The 22967-nt window shown below is 43.2% G+C and overlaps 2 protein-coding genes across 2 annotated transcripts in view; one reads left to right on the forward strand and one right to left on the reverse strand.

The window, feature by feature from the left end:
* Window positions 1-22202, reverse strand: part of poc1a (POC1 centriolar protein A) — a 52646-nt gene extending 30444 nt beyond the window's left edge. Inside the window, exons 1-9 of the mRNA XM_080780022.1 lie at window positions 22064-22202; window positions 16174-16258; window positions 15141-15312; window positions 14844-15023; window positions 12630-12737; window positions 11183-11298; window positions 9390-9523; window positions 544-612; window positions 214-375 (exon numbers count right to left, since the gene is read on the reverse strand). Of these exons, the coding sequence (XP_080636148.1) occupies window positions 214-375; window positions 544-612; window positions 9390-9523; window positions 11183-11298; window positions 12630-12737; window positions 14844-15023; window positions 15141-15312; window positions 16174-16258; window positions 22064-22066 (1029 nt within the window). The 5' untranslated portion in view covers window positions 22067-22202. The remainder of the gene's footprint in view (window positions 1-213; window positions 376-543; window positions 613-9389; window positions 9524-11182; window positions 11299-12629; window positions 12738-14843; window positions 15024-15140; window positions 15313-16173; window positions 16259-22063) is intronic.
* b9d2 (B9 domain containing 2) lies at window positions 16880-18592 on the forward strand. The gene is made up of 2 exons (XM_080781126.1): window positions 16880-17238; window positions 17816-18592. Exons 1-2 carry the CDS (start codon window positions 17002-17004, stop codon window positions 18104-18106), a joined length of 528 nt encoding a protein of 175 aa, XP_080637252.1. The 5' UTR covers window positions 16880-17001; the 3' UTR covers window positions 18107-18592.
* Window positions 22203-22967: the final 765 nt, after the last annotated feature.

Raw genomic sequence — 22967 nt, forward strand, 5'->3', positions numbered from 1 at the left:
TGGTAGTCAAAGGGGAGCTGGTTACCTGGCTGTGCTGCAGGGATGTCTGGGAGTCAAAGGGGAGTTGGTTACCTGGCTGTGCTGCATGGATGTCTGGGAGTCAAAGGGGAGTTGGTTACCTGGCTGTGCTGCAGGGATGTCTGGTAGTCAAAGGGGAGCTGGTTACCTGGCTGTGCTGCAGGGATGTCTGGGAGTCAAAGGGGAGTTGGTTACCTGGCTGTGCTGCAGGGATGTCTGGGAGTCAAAGGGGAGCTGGACCGTTGCACCGCTCGTTGAGACAGCGGCCTCTTGTAGGCTGGAGGTAGAACCATTTTGCGGCCGTCCGGCAGCATCTTCATACTCCGTACAATCAAAGTTGGTCTTCCACACCATCACCTAGAAGTATACGAGCGACACATGGATTAAATAGTGGAGAACGCGGGTTACGCGCAGGTTTTTTTCATCTTCGTTTTTTCGTCTTAGTTTTAGTCGACGGAATCAACACTGGATCATACCGGCAACACATTTCACCCTCAGTCAAAACGGTAACTTTTTGGTCGTTACCTGTTCATCGGAGCCTCCGGAGGCAAAGTGCTCTCCCGTCCTGGAGAATGCCACGCAGGTTGCCGAACCCTGCGAGGTGAGGTGAGGGGTGGTGAGGGGGTGGGGCAGCGATGCAGGAACGCGTGCGGGGAGAGGAGAACAACAAGAATCAACAGACAGATCACATCAGAGAGCATCATACAAATGGCATTTAAGAAAACAACTGTGCAATGCTGAGTGCTTTAAGAAAACAACAATGCTGAGCGCTTTAAGACAGAGACGTAGAGCAATAATGGAATCAAAGTAACACCAGCAAAGTTGTTCATTTAACACTGGTGGGTAAAGATTGAACCACCAAAGTCACACCCAGAGTTACCTTGGGTGTATTTCTTAACGAACATTGAGTGAAAATAGCAGAACTACAATGTGTTGCACTGCAACACGTACATTTGAAGACATTTTTTGCAGTAGTATAGAGAATTGGTTCCCAAAGTGGGGTCCGGGGACCCCCAGGGGTCCTTGAAGAGTTCCAGGGGGTCCCCCAGCTAAATGATACTTAGGAACCAAATGGAACCCCATGGGTCTGTGAAGCCCGACACACACCGGCTGCGTCCGCCGCGCGGCGCACACAGCCGCCTCCATTATTCCGCAGACGGTCGCAGCCGGTGTGTGGTGGGCTTAACTCTGAGAGTGTACAAATGGAAACAAATGGGCCCCAATGGGTCCATTTGGTTGCATTTGTACACTCTCAGAATTAAAGTTAACATATTGACATATTGGTTGTTCAGTTTGACCCACCAGTTTTGGAGATATGGCTTATAGAGTAATGTCTTGCCGAAAACAGCGAGTTGAGAAAACAGGCTTGAAAGGTTCACTTCTGTGGTCTCTAACATTACACCTAGCTACATGTTTAAACATTAATTTCATACTTACATGTCGATTTCAGCTCTGACACTTAATTCAGACATGCTCTAGTATGTGAAGAGTCTGCCTGTGCTATTAACTCATTTGAAAAAGGAAAAAAAAGGTTTTCTCCTCTGGTGAAAAGCTGGAGTTTGCGCCATGGCAGGCGCTCAGTCAAAACTGGTCACATATATAGGATTTAAGTTAAACGCATGCCAGTGTTTTTTTCAGCCGATTTTTATTTAGTCTTAGTGTTTTGAATAACACACCATTTAGTCTTATTTAACAAGGTGGTAGTTAGTTGCCATAACAGTGGCGAGAAGCCACAGTATGCCTATAAATGCTGTCCGTCACCACCCCCAATACGAAGGACTGCCATTGAAGACTATGGATTGGTCTAACTTTTTCCACCCAGTTCTAGCAAGGAAAGCTTTGTAGACTGTCCTCGGTCTCTCTCTAATGAGCAAAAAGGTATTTATTTTAGACTGACTTGTGAGTCTATTCCTAGCACTGTTATAATGAGCAGAATTTAGATTTGACTTGTATGACCCTCCCAGGGGAATGTAAGCATTGTATCCCTTTTACAATCCTAAACACACTGCTGCACACTTCCACGGTCAGCCTCCCGGGACCCAAAACCCCAAAACACACACCTAGCCCTGCCATAGCATGCTGGGAGGGACACAGGGTATGTGCGCGTGTGTGCGCGTGTGTGTGCGTGTGCGTGTGTGAGCAATCGGATTTTCACCCTGGGAGTTTTTCCCACCCAATGCATGTTACAGTCAGAATTTGGGACAAAAAATAAATCACTAATCAAAATAATAAAAATCAACAAATAATAATAACCCATCTGTTACTACATGTGAAGGGCACGATAACAGGGTTTAAAAACACAGCTGAAACACGAAGTGGAGGCTGTTCAAATCCCGCAATTTCCTTCTTCCCATTGCGCTGCAACGTAACATTTCTACACTCTCAAGAGTTGAATCAACACGGAGAACTTCACTGTGCGGTGGTCATCTTCTGTTGTGATCTGTTGTTCTATGGAAGTGATGCGATTAAAACCATCGGAAGAAAAATTATAAGCATGATCCACATCCGTTTAACTGTACAGTACTGCAGGCCCCAAGGCAACAAGGCAAGCATAGTGTGCGTGCGTGTGTGCGTGCGTGTGTGTGTGCGTGCGTGCGTGCGAGAGATGACTCATATTGAGTCACAGCACTGACACAAAGCCACAGACATGTATGGTTAATACAGTGGGATATACGGCCTTGATGCTCGAGTCAGTGAACTGGCAATGTATCGTCTGTCAATCCAACTTCGTGCCTGTACTGTACCAGCAGGTTTCACCATTCATCCTGCGGTGTCGTTTCTCCCTGCATTTGTCCTTTTTCCTGATTTTAGTGTAAGTCAATAGTGGCCAGCTCAGTGGCCTAGTGGTTGAACCCCAACCTCCCAGTCTCAGGGCGGACACTCTAACCGTTAGAGTGTCCGCCCTGAGACTGGGAGGTTGGGGTTCAATCCCCGGCCGGGTAATATACCAAAGACTGGGGACCCAGTGCCTCCCTGCTTGACACTCAGCATCAAGGGTTGGATTTGGGAGTTAGTCCCTGTGACATACTAGCGTCATGTCCAGGGGGTGTACTCATGCTGCCTCACACTACAGAAACAGGAGAGAGGCTCCTGCCCCTATGGGCCTCATGGCTCGGCAAGGCTACTTACTTACTTAATACAAGTAAGACGTGCGAACGCAGCTCGTAAATTGCAATAATTAGAATAAATTCCGTACTTTAAGTTAAAAAAAAAAGTTTTCTACTGTGTGTGTGCATGTGTGTGTGCATGTGTGTGTGTGTGTGTGTGTGTGTGTGTTTGTGTGTGTGTGTGTGTGTGTGTGTGTGTGTGTGTGTGTGTGTGTGTGTGTGTGTGTGTTTGTGTGTGTGTGTGTGTGTGCTTGCATAAAGGTGTACAAGACAAGCAGCCTGTTGCAGGTGAAATGCATAACGGTGTAAATACATCAAGGTATTGTCTGTGATTAGAGTTTATAAATGTAATATTATATTTGTTAGGAATTTAGCATTTTGATCAGCTGACCCGGATAGAAGTTTTTAAATTTGATTTGATTTCATATCACCTGCTCCTTTCTGCCACTCGGCTCCAATAAAAAAGAAACAATGAGCGTTGGTAGAACATTTGCTTTGCTTTGTCTACACCAGTGGTTCCCAAAGTGCAGTCCGGGGACCCCCAGGGGTCCTTGAGGGAGATCCAGGGGGTCCCCAGCTAAATGATAATTAGGAACAAAATGGACCCTTATGGGTCTGTAACTCTGAGTGTGTACATGGGTTCCATTTGTACACTCTGAGTTAAATTAACATTGGTTTTACAATATAAATTGGGGTCCCAGAGATAGAAATATGCCATTAAATGGGGGTCCGTAGCCTAATGCATGTCAAACCTGGGGGTCCTTGGTTGAGGTCCTGAGGTTGAGAATCACTGCTAGAACCATAAAAATCTTCTCTTATGGGGGTCCTTGGCATATCTTTTCTAATGAGGGTCTGTGGGCTAATTAGTGTCAATTTAGGGGTCCTTGACATGAAAAGGTTTGGGAACCACTACATGTATCTGCAATGGTATTGGTAGGCCACAACAAATTATTTCAGTTTTAAAGGCAATGTATAATTCAGTGTCGTGGCAATAATCACGTTAAACCACACCCTCTCGTGTAATATTGCTTAAGTATAATTGCTAAGAAATAAGAATATAATGGATAGCTGCAGCCCTATACATTTACCGATCACTGTTCTGGAGAAAAGCTGTGCTCTTCAGCATGAAGCCAGACTAGACAGACAGGGGGGGCACGACATTTCCCAGAAGCACCTGGGAGAAGCAGACAGCGTCACTATGGCAACGTGACGACCTGACAGACAGCATGTGCTGTTCTCTGCTCTGACTAATGCCCAACGCCAGCCTGGCACTGCATGTCCATGACTGGCGCACACACACGCACACAGTCACACACACACACACACACACACACACACACACACACACGCAAAGTCACAAATGCATGCATTGCACACACAACTATACTATACTGGCGAGTTCATGGACTAAGCATAAATAAAAATATTTAAATCTCAATCCCCGACGAACGCCCCCACACCTAACTATATCAGTATACACATAATTTCATTTAGCCTTAATCCATTTAGGACTGACGTCGAAGAAATCTTCTAAATCCTGACAGCTTTCTGAAAAACTTTGTTTCTAGCCCCCCCCCCCCAGGGACCTCCCCAGAAGCAAAGATTTGAGTTAAAATGTTCACTCTGTAATAATATACTGTATATTCAAAGATTTGAAATGGTAAATGGTGCCTTTATATAGCGCCTTTTTCCAAGGCGCTTTACATAGATTGTGCATCAATTCACCCATTCACACACACATTCATACACGGTGGAAACCATGCAAGGCACCAACCAGCACATCAGGAGCAATTTGGAGTTCAGTGTCTTGCTCAAAGACACTTCGACACTAACTCTGGGGGAGCCCGGGTTCGAACTGGCAACCTTGCGGTTACTATCCAGCCACTGTAGCCCTGAGCCACCGCCGCACATTTTCACAATTTTTCTAAAATAGCAGACATACAAGTTCAAAATAGCTAAGGTATAACAATGCTTTAGAACACCAAATTTGTACAGTCCCAATGACAACCCTCACTGTTGGGCCTGAGGAGGGTGTAGTCCAGATCAAACCCCAGTCTCCACAACAGTGTTGATTTCGTTGACTAATACTATGACGAAAAATGTTCACCCGACTACCATTTTTCACTGAAGAAAACTAAATGGAAACTAAATTTAAACTGAGCTATGATGACTGAAACCAAGACTAAATATATATTGACAATTTCGTCAACAAATAAAAACTAGACTAAAATGTTAGGAAATGACTAGTGGACAAAAGCCGGACAATAGTAGTCTACAAGCTCACAACGCATCACGCTGCGACGCGTTGTGAGCTTGATCGGCTATTTTCAGCCAATGTTAAAAACGGGCATTATGACGGCATCAAGGCCCGGCAAAAAAAACAAACATTGTAGTCGACTAAATCAACTGTAGATTTAGTCGACTAAAATCTATATGATATTTAGTCGACTAAAACATTCCAGGTGACTAAAATGTGACTAAAACGAAATGAAAACTATTCAAGAGACTGTGAACTAAAATCTAAATGTGCAGCCGTCCACTTCAGCACTGCTCCAAGGTGGTGGCATGGTGCGACAGACAGTAGTCCACAGCTGCCACACTCCTAGACTTATACATTTTAAACTTACTTTACTTCCATCCGAGTTTATTGTCAACAAGTGCTTTTTTTTTTTTTTTAACGGTGCAGGCATTTCTGCTCTGGTAAAAAATACAATACTGCCGTCGTCAGTTTTGAGCTTTCTGTAAAACGTTGCGTTTCTCCGGCTCGTTTGAGGATTCACTCCAGAAAAGGGAACTTGCATTGGTACAACCTTGAAAGGGCGGCCGTGGCCGTCGCTGTACGAAGGAAAACAAACTGACACACGTCTCACCAGCCAGGTAGGGTGTTGTTCATTGGGCCGCATAAACAACACATTGATCCCTGCCAACAGTAATACAGCACACTCTTTTCAGAGTACACACACACACACACACGATACTCAACCACACACAAATGTGTTTTTAACACGTACTAGATGTAGAGGCATGTACGCACACACACCCCCACACACACACACACACACAACACACACACCAGATGGGGGTTTCTCTCATCTCTAGCTACGAGGGCTGTACTAGAGAGAGAGAGAGAGAGACAATTAACACCCTAAGCGTTCCCAGCACCAACAGATTGGTCGAATCACGACTGGGCCAAAAAACATAACAATAAAAAGATGAACACACAAAGAGAGAGAGAAGAGAAGAGGAAGAGATCACAGGTAGAGGTGTGAGAAGAGGAAAGAAGCAAAGCTTTTCTTAAGTCTTAACAGAAGATGGCTGATTTACAACGGATGTAACCAGACCTTAGAGTATATATTAATAGAGACGGCACCGGGAGGAAACCCTGAGGCGAAATGGACATAGTGGCCGAATTTGGTATTGCAGCTCGAGCCCGCGCTGGGCCGTTGACTATCATTGAACAACGTTCATGTTATCGTGGCCCATGACACGTGAACTCTGTTTCATACGTGAACGTGTGCAATGATAGTCAACGGTCCAGCGCGTTCATGTGTTTAGGCCCAATCCATCCCAGAATGCACTCTGTTCCTACCCGGAAGGAGGAGTGAAATCGCCTAATGCGCTTTTGAGCAACTTAATGCAAGTGGATGGGAGGAGAAATCTGAGAAGCTCTAACTTTCGTCTATTAATATTAGGACCAGACGCAGCGAAAGGAAGACGGGACAGAATAGTAAAAAAGAGACAGAGACAGAGTCAGAGAGAGTAGACAGATATTGGGACGTACAGACATGTGGTATTAGTAATCAAATGTTTACATCAGTGTTTCAAGATCGGTCACGTTTATTTTTAGTTTCCCACCATTTTTCTAAAATAGCTGACCCAACACATCCCATTTAGACACATTTCGAGCTCATAGATAAAATTAACAATGACGATGGCGACAATGCAAGAGGATGTAGAGGAGAGGACTGATTGCCGTGCTATGAGCTTGTAGATCTGCTATTTTGCTATATCTGCTACTTTGAATATATATATTCTTCCACAGCAAACATTTTTAACTTTAATCTTTGCTTCTGGGGGGGGGGTCCCTGGAACATGACATGTTGAGATGGTGGCCAAATACCACCCGAGGACCGCTGTTCCTCAGAAAACTGTCATGATTTAGAATATTGGTTCCCAACCTTTTTATACTGAGGTACCACCTCAGAAAATATTTGGCTCTCCAAGTACCACCATAAATAACTGATGTTAAAATACAGGAGCGTATACCTGCCCTTTTTGTTCCATTCCTATAAGCCAATAATGCTGCTGCTCTGACAAAACTCAGTCTAATCAATAATCGGCACAACTGATATTATTTCTAATGTTATTGATTCATCCGTTCTCAAATCTTCTATTAACGGCTAGGTGTGCTGTCATGCCGCATTTCAGCACGGCTGGATACTAAGCCAATTGCAACCAATTGCTTGGTCAGAAGAACTACATAATAGTAGCAATATAAATATAAATCTGTACCACCAATGGTACTGTAGTACCAGTGGCTGGGAATCTCTCATTTAGAAGACGACGTCTAGAATCTGGGCTCAGAACTCAATGGGTGAATACTCGTTTGTGAAGGAAGAGCAAAATGGCCGGGGCGTGACCCGTTGAGTGCGGCCTCTAGAGACGTTGAACGGGCAGGAGGAGGAGGAGAAGATGCTGAGGAGGAGACAGAGGAGAAGGAAGAGGAGGAGGAGGAGAAGGAGAAGATGCTGAGGAGGAGACAGAGGAGAAGGAAGAGCAGGAGGAGGAGAAGGAGAAGATGCGGTGCGACCGTAGACGCTGAGGAGGAGACGGAGGAGAAGGAAGAAGAGGAGGAGAACGGGGGGGTAGAAAGAAACCAGAGTTCTGTTTCCTTCCAACAAATGCTGGGATGAGTCACCGTGAGTGGGCCGACTGCTCGCCTGGCGAGTACCAAAATACACTGTGCACAAAAGGCAAGTAATGTGTGCGCGCGCCATACACAATCGGACAGTCGCCGCACACACACACAAAGATAGAGTCGACTACACTACATGGTTTGATCCAAGTATGTATCCAATAGAAACATTATGTGAAAAGAAAGCTACTTTTTAACAAAGTAATCGTGTGAGCATGCGTGAGTATGTGTTTAGAGTGTGTTTAGCAGGTGTGTGCATGTGTGGAGCGAGAGAGAGAGAGAGAGAGAGAGAAATTACATCAAATTGAAATGAAGGGTTATGTAAGAGTTACGATAATATTCTTGTCGTTCATAACATCAGTTTTATGTTCTCATGGGCTTATAGACAGAATTTTCAAGGCAGCTACTAATCAACACTTTTATAATGGTTGTAGAATATTGCATAAAATGTCAATTGCAGAAGAAGAAGAAAAAGAAGGAGGACGACCGCAAAACTGTCAAAATCCACATGCAATGTATTCTAGGATTCCCTGGATAGTGTGAATGGGTTTACCAGATGTCTCCGACAGTACGTTTTAACAGCGGGCGACAGACAGACCAATTTTCCGGTGCGTTTTTTGTCTATGGGACCCGGCAACTACCGGCGATAGCAGGCGAACGGGCGATGGTCGAAAAGTGGGCGGAGCAACGTCGCCCGAAAATATACAAATAATTCATCTTTTCGGGCGATGGCGGCCGATTGGGCGATGTGTCGGCCGATGCTCGCCCGCTGTTAAAACCAGGGGGGCAGTGAAGCCAATAGTGTCTGAAGCCACTAGGAAATCCTGACTTCCTGAAAGTTCATATAATGGCCTGTTGTGGCGCTGTCATTGGGCCCAAAAAACCCCATAGCTCCATAGAGGTCCATGTATTTGTGCCCAACTCCTAGACTGTATTACCTTAATAAACATGAAGTCTTTCTCATGTCATAATATTCTTTATGGATAATTATGGTCCCATTTATAAAAAAAACTGAGTATGTTCTGAGGGGCGTGCCTACCGTTGCAGTCTATGATCGGGACCACCCCCTGCTTGAGTCAAAAAGAAAACCAACGAAGAAGAAGGGGAGAAGTCCCGCCTCGTTATCTGGGTTAGCCAATGGCCAGCTGGGCCCAAACGGATCTAGAAAGATGGCGATTTACTGACAGGCTTCATCTTACGTCCATATCAGACGCGGAGAACGCTTTGTCCATATTTGTCTACAGTCTATGGTTAAAACGTACTGTTATAAGTGTGTGTGTGTGTGTGTGTGTGTGTGTGTGTGTGTGTGTGTGTGTGTGTGTGTGTGTGTGTGTGTGCGCACTGTGTACCTGGTGCCCATGTAGTGTGTAGAGAAGCTTGCCCTCCACCAGGTCCAGTATCTTCAGCGTGGAGTCATTGGACGCGGTGATGAGGAAGTTGCCAGATGCATGGAAAGACAAGCTGTTCACCACACCACTGTGGACTATAGAACACACACACACACACACACACACACAGTTATGCATGGTACCCATAACGGTACAAATGGGGTACATTGTTGGTCCCCTTCTCTATTTACTTCAGAGGTGTTACCGCTGATACTAATGAAGGCTACTGTTCCATTCTGGTCAAACAGAGTCAGGGTGCTGCACTGCTGCTATTGTGCCCGTTACTGTTGGCTCACTGGAAACACACACTGCTACACCAGTGGGTCTCAAAGTGTCCTTGTGGGTTCCAAATGGCCCCGTACAGACGTGTAACTCTGAGAGTGTACTGTACACCCTGAAAGTGTACACTCTCAGAGTTATGGGGGTCCTTGAAATTAAAAAAGTTAGAGAACCACTGACTGCACACCAAATGGAACAGAGCCTTAAATAAACACTAAAGGTTTTCGGTGTATCCCTGAATCATTTATGACAAAATGTAAAATAAACAGCAGCAGAGGCTGTGCAGTTTTTCTGCCTGGTACACAGAACAGAGTCAAGGCGGCATTATCAGTCAAACATGTACAATGATTGTCACAACGAGATCATATCAACATCTATTCTTGAGGAGAACTTGGTACCAACACATGAGAAATGCGTGAGATATGGAGGAATGTTTGGTCAAAGTTGTAATGTAAAACTCCTTGGTGTATTCTGGATGCTAATCTGACGAGTAGTGAGGGGAACTTATTTAACAGGTGGCAGGCTCCCTCTGCTGGCTAGTATCTGCTATAGCTACTGGGACACTAATGAGCGGTGCAACCACTCTAAGGAACAGCAATGTCCGGGACTATGTGACTATGTTTAGAGTACCAGTAGGGGCAAAAGTTGCTGAAACAGAGAGAGAGATAGTGTTGCACTGTTGCCTGCTAATTACAGAGAGAGAGAGAGAGAGAGAGAGAGAGAGAGAGAGAGAGAGAGAGAGAGAGAGAGAGAGAGACAGGGGAGTTGGACCACTCAGTTCACACAGGTGTGATTTTAAAGAGAGAGGAGAGAAGAGAAGAGAAGAGAAGAGAAGAGAAGAGAAGAGAAGAGAAGAGAAGAGAAGAGAAGAGAAGAGAAGAGAAGAGAAGAGAAGAGAAGAGAAGAGAAGAGAACTCTCATTATAATTCTATTGAACGGCATGAATTTATAATAATTTATTTATAATGGCTGTAGACTGGAAGCACGAAGTCGGCCAGCAAAAACCTTTTTCCATGCAACTTCCAGAGATCGCCAAAGCCAAACTATTTGTATTTCAAAGTTGTATGTTTGTTTTCACTTGTTTGGCGTCTAGAATCGCAATTCTTTTTTTGTTAAATTATGTAGATGATGACATACTTGCCTGACGCAAATCAAATACTCAGTTGCAGTGTATCGGGGGGAGCCTTAGATTTTCCATTTTCTTACCAGGACTGGCAGGGCGGCCGAGGCTCAGGGGTAGAGTGGCTGGATGGTAACCGTAAGGTTGCCAGTTCGAACCCGGGCTCCCCCAGAGTTACTGTCGAAGTGTCCTTGAGCAAGACTCTGAACCCCTAATTGCTCCTGATGTGCTGGTTGGTGCCTTGCATTGGTTTCCGCCGCCAACAGTGTATGAATGTGTGTGTGAATGGGTGAATGTAATGCACAATCTATGTAAAGCGCCTTGGATAAAGGCGCTATATAAATGCACCATTTACCTTGGTAATGTTGCAGCAGTTTATGGGAGCGGATGTCCCATACTTTGACTGTGTTGTCAGTGCAGGCTGCAGCAATGCACGTCCCACTGGGGTGGAAGTCCACAGCGGTGGCATAGCTGGAAGAAACATGGCAGAACAGAGGAGACACGCATTGAGATAATGGCAGTCCAAATCAGACATATTTTTGACAAACCGAAACCAGCACACGTGGGGAAAGCCAAACGAGGCCCACTCATTTTTCCAGCACGGAAGACCGGGACCGGGCCCCCAGTGTTGTTTTTGGCAGAAGATTTTGATTTTTAGGTTTTAGTCAATAGTCTCTTGAATAGTTTATTTAGTTTTAGTCACGTTTTAGTCACCCGGAATGTTAACCTAGTTTTAGCCGACTTAATATAACAATGTTTTAGTCGACTAAATCCACAGTTGATCGTCGTAATAACCGATCTACAAGCTCGTTGTGAGCACACGTTGTGAGCTTGTAGATCGGCTATTTTCAGCTATTGTGAGCTAGTAGACCAGCTATTTTCAGCATGCAACCAAGTGTAAATGACTTATACTGGATCTCTTGTCCACTAGTCCCTTCCTAACATTTTAGTCTATAGTTGTTATGTGTTGATGAAATTGTTAATATATTAGTTCGTTTTAGTCATCGTAGCTTAGTTTCCATTTTGTTTCCATTTTGTTTTCGCCAGTGAAAAAAGGTAGTCGACGAACATTTTTCGTCTTAGTTTTAGTCTACGAAATCAACACATGCGGGCTGGGTTGAAGTTCAGAGTGTTTCCACTGGAAATTAATTCGTTCAGAACGCTAAAAAGAATTGGTTCTGAACTGGAACCATAAAAATTGGCCACCGGGTTCCTAGAATCTAGAATCGAACCAGTTCTGGAACCAAAGTTATTTTGGTGGAAAAGGTTTGAGGATAGGAACCCTCGAGGGAAACGAAAACAACCCCTGCTGAAAATAGCAGATCTACAAGCTCAAACAAGTTGTGAGCTTGTAGATCAGCTATTTTCATACTCACCCTGTGTGTTTGTAGAAGGTGTGGATATACTCACCCTGTGTGTTCATAGAAGGTGAGGATAACTGGATACTCACCCTGTGTGTTCATAGAAGGTGAGGATAACTGGATACTCACCCTGTGTGTTCATAGAAGGTGAGGATAACTGGATACTCACCCTGGGTGTTCATAGAAGGTGTGGATAACTGGATACTCACCCTGGGTGTTCATAGAAGGTGTGGATAACTGGATACTGTTCATAGAAGGTGTGGATACACTCACCCTGTGTTCGTAGAAGGTGTGGATACACTCACCCTGTGTGTTCATAGAAGGTGTGGATACACTCACCCTGTGTGTTCATAGAAGGTGTGGATACACTCACCCTGTGTGTTCATAGAAGGTGTGGATACACTCACCCTGTGTGTTCGTAGAAGGTGTACATACACTCACCCTGTGTGTTCGTAGAAGGTGTGGATACACTCTCGGCTGTTCTTGTCCCACAGCTTCACAGTTTTATCATCGCTGGACGAAACAATCACACGGCCATCTGGAGAAAACCTGAAACCGATATTACGGGATTGTTACAGTACGTTTTAACAGCGGGAGACCAACGGCGAACATCGCTTGAATTTCACTGGCTATCGCCCAATCGCCCACTATCGCCGAGCATTTCTTCTTCTGTTTTCTACATGAATATATAACCACATTATAACCATATAAAATTAAATGGGAGTTAAATTCTGCAATTTGTAAAATAATTAATAATAATAATAATATGACATCCAACGTCGTTGAAGTGGGTGATAAAATGTCCCTGGGACTCATCTAAAAGACCATCCCGGGACTCATTACATTGAAAACCTATTTAAATCACTGCACGTTTAAGTTCCAAATTCGATCCTTGCAGGATTTACATCTGCCAAGAAACGGTTGACTGTACACCAAATGCAAAACAAATAGACTTGAAAGGGTATGTCACTTTAAAAAGCTTCTGGCGTAATTCTTATGTCTTTATAGCAAAAGGCTGATGTGGGAACACGTCAAAAGGCTAGTGACAGGTGCGTAGAGCAATAGAGCATATAATGAAAGGGGTATCTTTGAAAGACAAAGAAGAGGTCCTGCACACTGTCAGACACTTGCTAAAACAATGTTGCTCTTTCGTTTCGGTCGCTTTGAAAGGAGTTCATAATGGAGTAACGGTATAACTCCAGAGGCAAGATCGTTTGTCCTGATGACCGAAACGTCGACCTAAAGAGCAACATTTTTTGTTGGCAAGTGTCTGACAGTGTGCGGGACCTCTTCTTTGTCTTTCAAAGATACCCCTTTCATCGTAATTTAACTCAGTCTACCACTGAGACTTTTGTATCTACACCAGTTCTAGCGGAGACAGAGACACAAGAGGACAAAACAAAAGCAACACAAGCTGTCGGAGCAGACAGTCGGCTGATCCAGCCCACATCAAATACTGTACTTTAAGTACAATTTTGAGGAATTTGCACTTTAATTGAGTATTTCCAATTTCCAAGACTTTTACTACATGTCAGAGGCAAATATTGCACTTTTACTCCACATTATTTCAAAACTTTTGTTACTAGTTACTTTGTTTTTTAATATACATTAACCACTTCAGCCCTATGTACATTTCGGCCATTTGAACATAGCATATCTACAAGCTCACAATGTGCCGCGATGCAATGCATTGTGAGCTTGCACATCTAATATTTTTAGTAGATAAACTTAAGAAAAAATTTAAATAGGAAATTCTGCACACTTTTACGTCTGGTACTTGAATTGGTGAATTCCAGAGAATCCGGACATTTCGTTATAACAGAGTATTTCTATATTGCAGTATTGATACTTTTACAATTTGAGTACTGTTCCCACCACTGCTAAAACTAGTTTGATATTGACAACATTGATTTAGAGACGTTAACAAAACATGGCTGTTCTAGGAATTGCTATAGCTAATCCAACCAAGAAGGAACACTGGACACTACATCACATATTTAGGGGCACATATTTAGGGGCGGCAGTGGCTCAGGGGTAGAGTGGCTGGATGGTAACCGTAATGTTGCCAGTTCGAACCCGGGCTCCCCCAGAGTTAGTGTCGAAGTGTCCATGAGCAAGACACTGAACCCCTAATTGCTCCTGATGTGCTGGTTGGTGCCTTGCATGGTTTCCTGCTGCCATCGGTGTATGAATGTGTGTGTGAATCGGCGAATGTAATGCGCAATCTATGTAAAGCATTTTGGATAAAGGCGCTATATAAATGCACCATTTACCATTTTATATTTAACCACTTAAGCCTCCTTTTTATATTATAAATCAAAAATGATCATTTAAAAAAAAAAAATATATATATATATATATATATATATATATATATATATATATATATATATATATTGTAAACAAAAATTGCTTAAATAGCAGATCTACCGGTAGAACATTGCAATTTTGGCAATTTTTTTAAAATGTCACCTATTGCAACTTGAAAGTGGTTAAGCAGTACACACGTAAAGAATGTATGCATTTGAAAACAGAATTCAGCAGCAAAACTGGCAAATCTGTACAACAATACAACAATTGTACAACAATTGGCATGTGTGTGCGTGCTGCGTGAGTGAGTGCGTGCGTGCGTGCATACTGCATTGCGTGCGTTACCTGGCACAGCGGACCCAGTTAATGTGCTGGTTGAGAGTGAAGAGAAACTTTTGCCTGTGGACGGTCCACACCTTGATGGTCTTGTCATCCGAGGATGTGACCAGAGTCTGACCGTCGCAGGAGAAGTTGACGCTGCGCACGGTGGCCGTGTGTGCCCTGAACACGGTGGACTCGCCCTTTCTACAGAGGCAAACACACCAAAACACAGGACAAAATGTTTTTTTTTTCAACAGCTAAAGTTTAAACTAATGGCTGAAAAAACTAAACGAAAAAACTAGTTAGTGGATTGTAACTCACACGCTGGGCACCCACAGACGAACGGTCTTGTCTCTAGAGGCGGACGCCACCAGATGACCCGAGGGAGAGAACTGTGCGGACGTGATGGCGTCTGTGTGTCCGACAAAGCGATACGCTCTCATCTGAGGCTTCATGTTCCAGATCATCAAGCAGGAGTCCATAGAACCCGTGGCTGGGGAAAGACGTACGACAGCAATGAAATGTACTCATCCAGACATGATATAAAGCAGTGGTTTTCAACCTTTTCCATGCCAAGCTCCATTATTTATTCACCATTTGAGCCACAGACCACCATTTGATGTGACATTTAGCCTCTCAAGACCCAAAACTAGAATATTCTGTCGTCGTTGGATACGATTTTGTACCATAGTAGGAGAGAAAACAGGCAAAGGTTGATCAAAATGACAACTCTACATTTCTCTAAGACTTCTAGTAAATTAAGTAATGCAGATGTTTAACAATAATGTACCACTGGTTGAAAACCACTGTGATAGTCATAAATAAAATCATGGACATGGAAGGAAAGATACAGACGAGACAGGCACGCACAAACATAAAACGTGGATGAGCACACACAGCAGTGTTGTTTTTGTCGACTAAAACTAAGACGAAAAATGTTCGTCGACTACCTTTTTCCACTGATGAAAACTAAATGGAAACTAAATGAAAACTATGCTATGGTGAAAACTAGGACATTTTACACTTGGTTGCATGCTGAAAATAGCCGATCTACAAGCTCACAACGCGTTGCGCTGCGACGCGAGCTTGTAGATTGGCTATTTTCAGCAAGTATAAAAACAGTCATTAAGACGGCATCAAGCCAAAAATACATTTTAGTCAACTAAATCAACTGTAGATTTAGTCGACTAAAATCTTATATTTAGTCGACTAAAACTAGACTAACACTAATACATTCCAGGTGACTAAAATGTGACTAAAACTAAGTGAAAACTATTCAAGAGACTAAAACTAAAATAGAAATGTGATGCCAAAAACAACACAGCCACACACATTCACACAGCATATTATGTACCGATCTGTTTCATGTTGCAGTTGAAGTCCACACTGGTCACGGTGTCCCTGTGTCCCTTGAAGTGCCTTTGCAGGGTTGGATCAGCCTTTAAAATAAGATTAATAAAGTACTTTAAAAAATAAGGTCACCCATTTACAGTCGCTTCTCCTAAACAAGAACACATCAGATGAATCTCTTAAAACAAACATTGTGCAAAACGCAATACTGCCGCATTTTAGCAAGACATAAGATAAGCAGGCCTGATGATTTTTTTTGTAGGTCAGTATTTATGACTAAAATTAAATAAAGTCTGCACATTTTTTTTGATTGATTGAAATATGTATGAACAGTTTGCAGAATTACAGTACATTTCAAGCACAACTAAATACAAAGACTGTTAACTGTGAGTGGACGACCCAATAAAGCATTACACTTGTTTACAAGAGGGTCCACCTTGTTCAATTCATCAAAAAACACTGCTAGATTTGTTCCCAGTTTATTCTAAAGCTCAGTTCAACGTGGATCTTCTTCTGATATAGTGGATATTTTTATTTCCATGTATTCGCCCCATCAGCAGGCGGCGCTGTTTCATAGTCTGGTCTGTTCAGTCTGGGGTCTGTTTACTGCGCACGCGCAGGGAGAGCGTATAGGAGACGGAATGAGCTCCTTCCTTTTTTCGCAGCGTTAGCAACAACAGCTTCCGTTACCAAGGCAATAACAACAACGGTCAAGACAGTGTTTACGCGCCGGCGCCACTTAAAAATAAAAACCCCAAGAAAAGAGGTTGAAACAAACAAATCGCGGTGACTTTTTTCACATGAAAGGACACTCGTTGTTGTGACAACAAACATGGCAGAGCTGCACGTCATCGGACAGATCGTGGGAGCCAGCGGCTTCTCGGAGAGCAGCTTGTTCTGCAAGTGGGGCGTCCACGCCGGCGGCGCCTGGCGACTCCTGTCCGGCTCCAGGGAAGGTCAGACGCAGGTGGACGTGCCGCAGACGGGCGACGTGGCGTACTGGAGCCACCCGCTAGACCTGCACTACACCACCAAGGGGATCCAGGGCTGGCCCAAACTCCATCTGCAGGTAGGGTGACTGACCAGGGGGTCATCCCTATGTTCCCCATATTCTATGTTCCACACTTACCTTAGGTTTAGGGCAGTGGTTCCCAAACTATTTCACGTCAAGGACCCCCAAATTGACACTAATTAGCCCCGCGGACCCCCATTTGAAAGGATATTCCAGGGACCCTCGAAGATTATTATGGCTCTAGCAGTGATTCTCAACCCGTTTAACATGCCCCCAGTTTGACATGCATTAGTCTACGGACCCCCCATTTAATGCCATTTCTATCTCTGGGACCCACAATTCATATTGTAAAATTGTAACACTAATTTAACTCTTAAGAGTGTACAAATGGACCATATATACTCTAAGAAATGGACCCGTTAGCGTCCATTTGGTTCCTCTGATAATTCCTAGTAGTAAAAAGTAGTAGTAAGGTTGAAATCTCTTTTTTGCAAGTAGAAATTAATTTGGGTGTTACAGGGTCTTACTTTTAATAGCAACTTAAGTAATAAGTTGCTAAACCCCGTTCGGTCCCACACAAGATACTTCTGTCCCTCAAAATGAACAGTTTGGATCTGGTCACCCCTATCTGCAGGTGTGGCACCAGGACGCCTTCGGACGGTGCCAGCTCCACGGATACGGCTACTGCCACATCCCGTGCGGGCCCGGGCAGCACCGCGTGCGCTGCGCGACGTGGCGGCCGCTGGGCTCCTGGCAGGAGCAGCTGGCGCAGCGGTTCGTCGGCGGAGGGCTCCAGCTGCGCAGCCCGGACCTCATCTACGGCGGGGCGGACCGGTACCGGCTGCACACAGAGGCCGCGGGCACCGTGGAGCTGGAGCTGGCCGTCATCATGAGACACTTTGACAAATACGGCGTTGAGTATTAAATGAAGCCCCTAACCCAGGGGTTGGGCAACATTTACGATGGAGAGAGGGCCACTAGAATGCCACACTCACTCCAGAGGGGCCACGTTGCATATTACTTTCGTAGCAAGAACGACAGTAATCTGGTAATCAAAAAATGCACAGGGCAAATTACTGATATTCATTATTTTTATATAAAAAAGGTTAAAGAAAGTGTAAATAGTTCATCTTTGTGGCGCGTTATAAGCTTGTAGATCAGCTATTTTGGCTTTTTTAATGTGACTTGTTTTCCAACATGGAAACGATTACAACGAAACAATGACAAAATAATTGTGATTTGACGATTTTTGAATAATTGTGATGGCCTATGTCAGTATTGAAATGGTCAAATACACTATGTGTAGAAATAATTGACTGTTCTCTTGTTAGATACGATTTTATACCTTTGTTTTAAAAAAAAGTTGTCTATATTGAAGTCTGTTTCTTAATAAAAAGGACTGTAAAATGTTTTTGCCATAAAATATAATAATTCATTCTCAACTATTGCCAATGCATGTGCATGGAAGGCCTTTAACATGTCTTTTGTGGACTTATTTCAAGGCACAAATTCAACAACTAGAGGCAATGTATTGAAACTTAAAGAGATTCTCAGGGCCACTTTCACACTATTTGTGCTCAAAATGTTCCTGTGTGTGAAAGCTCAAATATTTGTCAAGTAAGTAAGAGAGGCTTATTGTCGGTATCAGCCAGGGAGGGTGTGCAGGGGAATTTATCTCCATGCGCTAGACCTCTGGGAGATGGATTGACCTAGACCTCTGGGAGATGGATTGACCTAGACCTCTGGGAGATGGATTGCTGAGGAGCGCAACACCTACAGTACCATTGCTCTACTTTAGTGATGCACCGGATATTCGGCTGCACCCGCAGAAAATATTCAGCAGAAAATGGCTAAGAATGCATTTTCGGCCTATTCGGTTTCGGCCCGAATAGGCAGAAAATATATCACTGAATAGTGTATGCAATTAATGCATTCAAAAGAGCTGAATAAATGTTTTATGGACCCATAATAGTGATTATTATTTAAGTTAAGTTTTGCCATAACAATTAATTTTGCCATAAATCAGGTAGCTTTAAAGGTACAGCCATGACACCAATGGTAGAAACATATATATATAATATTAATCATATTCGGTTTCGGCCAAGAATTTCCCTTTCGGTGCATCCACCACCACACGACTTCAAGCCGTGCTGCTCATACGCTGAGTTGGCGGTGCCCGAGATCCAACTCAAGATGACCTTGCGGTCGAAAGGTGAGTGCTCTACAGAGTACCGACTGAGCTACCCGACCCGGACACATGTTTGATTCAATGTCTCATTTAATTTTATTCATCTACATTTTAATAAAGTTTTTAAATTTACCAGGGGGGGGGGGGGGGGAATCTAATTGAGATACAGTATAATCTATTTCATACAATACATTGAAACATCTTCCAAGACACTTATAGCCTAAAGAAATCAGCCAATGGATCTACAGTCTACATCTCTGAACAAGCACCTCTACTGGAGAACCATGTGTAAGGTGTTCTAGAATCTAGACTAATATGGAATGGCAGCTTTTTCTACTAGGTTGTTACACTAGTAACTTTTAAAAGTAGAAGCCGGCTGGAACTTGTGTTAACTGGGCAATTTGCACAGCAGCAGCACAGGATTGCCTTAGATTAAAAAACAAAACAAATGTTAACTGTTGTCTAATAAGTGCAGCTAGACAGACAGTTGTAATAATGTCACAATTCTAGCTTTGCGGCTGCACAATTTTTTAAAATTAAGAATTACATTTTTAGTTGTGGGCTACAAGTCCTGTTTTCGTGCTTACCACGGTTGAATTGATTGAAAATGTTACAGTTCAAGGAAAGTATCAAGTCAATCAAAATCTGCTAAGAGGATAAAACCAGAAAAATAACTGGGACTTGATACTGTACATAAGGGTCCTCCGGTAGTGCTACAGTATGTGTCTTGCCTATGATCAAGCAGCAGTTTCCACAGGTACAACAATTTAATGTTGGTCCAAATAAAAGCTTTAGAGAATTTTACTTAGCCCTTTGAAGACTTGAAGACTGTTTTTTGGTGCACATGCACTTTAAATAATTGCCAATTAAATCAATAATTTGCCAAGAATGAAAAATTGAAACCCCAACGACCCCAATTGCAAAGCAATACCCAAACAAAACGTCTTGTTGTTCTTGTAAAAGCTGTTTCAAGACCTAACAGGACATAGCTTACAACTAAAATGTCTGAAAATGAGACATGTCAGTCATGTCACACATGACATTACATGTCAATGTATAGTGAATGTCAAACTATGGAATCGTGCATTTCCCGTCAGTGTGCCGGGCACCATATAGGTGCCATGAAGGTCTCGTCAGGGATGGAGATGTGGAGACCCTGATGGAATAGTAAATGTGACCTGCTGTCGCAGTTAAGCCCATATATGGAGATCCCTGATGTCATCAATATTGGCCAGCAACTCTACATCTGACCTCAAACCCTTAGATCTCCATAGGCCTATATGGATATAACATATATAATATATTCAACATATGTCAGAACCTGTTCTGACATTCCATATGTTGATTCCATATGCATCCACCTCTTGGTACCACAGCACCTCAAAGGCCCTTAAAACAAGGCTCCAGACCTCCCAAAACAAACTGGTCAGGCTCCTACTTGGCCTCACCCCCCGAACCCACCTCACCCCTGCCCACTTTGACAGGCTGGGATGGCTTAGGGTCGACGACAGAGTACAGCATCTTGCAATGGGTCTGGTCCACAAGATTCGATACACCACCAAGATACCCATGTACCCGTCTAAATACTTCCTTAATGTAAACGAAGTCCACACCCACAACACCAGAGGGAGTGCAACAAACCATGTACAACCCAGATTCGGCACAAACAAGGGACTAAATTATTTTCGCTCCTATGCCACCAAAATGTGGAACGCCCTACCAACAGTCATTAAGACATGTGAATCCCTTGACTCCTTCAAAACCGCTCTCAAAGGGCACCTACGGATGGCTGCAATTCGAAACTGGCCCCTGTAAAATCTGAATCCCCCCCACCTTTTCCCCTCACTGTATACCGGTATGTATCTTTTCCCTTTTTGCTTCCTATATGATGAATTCCTGTCTATTTGTAATGTATGTCTCTAAATGTTTTGATGAATTGAACAATGTGGACCCTGTTGTAAACAAGTGTAATGCTTAATTGAGTCGTCCACTCACAGTTAACAGTCTTTGTATTGTGCTTGAAATGTACTGTAATTCTGCAAACTGTTAATAAATATTTCAATCAATCAATCAATCCTTCCCCATCCATCCTTCCTCTTCGATGTCTCCCTTTTGACTGATACCTGTCCAGCCGTGCCCGGCAGCCGGCGAAAACTAGAGTTCTCAACAGGCCTGAAGATTAAGGCCCGGCCCTACCTGGGCCCTCATCAAACCCTGTACACTCAAGAGAATGTCCCTGCTGCCACCCTTAGATCTCCATATATGGAGCTGACCTGTTCTGACATTCCATATGTTGATCTGAACTCATCAAACCCTGTACACTCAAGACACGCTCCATATATGGCCAGTACAGAATTCATGGATGCGCGCACGCACTTTGGGGCGAGGTCGCTTCTCGCCCTCACTGACAGTATGTGGTGGTATGATAAACAACACACACACACAAACTAATGCATTAGACTAGCTACGATCCTATGGACCAGAGCTACACACACACTATATATATTTATATTGCACTACCACACCAAGGTACCACTTTTTAGGGAGTTCCTTCCTAATATATGTCATACATTGTATGACTATTATTATTATGTTTCATATCATGCTGTATTGCTTGCTACGAAGAACAAATGCAAGCTAACATAAGTTAATTGTTAATAAACAAGCAGCAACGTTAACTAGCAGTGCACTCACCATATTGTTGTTGTTCGACAGGACAGGCACTGCCACTGGGGTCTTAAAACGCTGTTTGAAATGTAACCTATTTTTAATAACAATAATCTACTTAATAAATTAACCACACAGAGAGCTAGCTAATGCTAGCCAGTTAGCACAGTCACACACACAGCAACCATCTGTTGCTGCTGACAACAACAAACTACTTGGTTTTCAGTTTACGCGCTGCTGCGACCGCGTTTCCGGTTAAACGTTAAAGCGCACATTCCCATTTATAATATTTACGGTAATGTCGTTTGGTTTGAGTCGACAAGACGTTAAATGTCAAGAGAATATATATCTATAGCGTTGTTGAGGTCTTTAACAGGCTACTGTGCACCGTGAAAACAATGGTATTACAATTATACACAAGTTACAGAATACACAACACAACAGAACACAGTCATGTTGTTACATTTCACCGCCACCAGATGTCACCAGTGTGACACAGATAAGATTACATCTTATTCTATACCAGAGAATAACTTGTTTACTATATCCATCAAATAATGATTGATTGATTGATTGATTTAAATGCAGTTCAATGCTAGGTCTGCTCAGATGATTGAAATCCCCAGAAAGCCTGTTGACTTGTTGGACTATTGGGGTCTTTCATGCTCAATTCATTAAAATTTTATCTTGTGAGTACATAATGTACATAACTTTTGTTTTGATTGTATTGTTGTATTGTGCTTTCTGCTTTGGCAATGTAAACGTATGTTTTCTCATGTCAATAAAGCCCTTTGAATTGAATTGAATTGAATTGAATTGAATTGAATTGAATTGAATTGAATTGAATTGAATTGAATTGAATTGAATTGAATTGAATTGAATTGAATTGAATTGAATTGAATTGAATTGAATTGAGTAAGAATGTCTCCCA

This window comes from Protomyctophum bolini (genome assembly GCF_963924005.1).
Source record: "Protomyctophum bolini genome assembly, chromosome: 2".
NCBI classification, from domain to species: Eukaryota; Metazoa; Chordata; class Actinopteri; order Myctophiformes; family Myctophidae; genus Protomyctophum; species Protomyctophum bolini.

Coding starts and splice junctions, on each gene's coding strand:
- b9d2 (XM_080781126.1), top strand. CDS start 17,002: ATGGCAGAGCTGCACGTCATCGGACAGATCGTGGGAGCCAGCGGCTTC. Junction 17,239..17,815: donor GGCCCAAACTCCATCTGCAG/GTAGGGTGACTG, acceptor CCCTATCTGCAG/GTGTGGCACCAGGACGCCTT.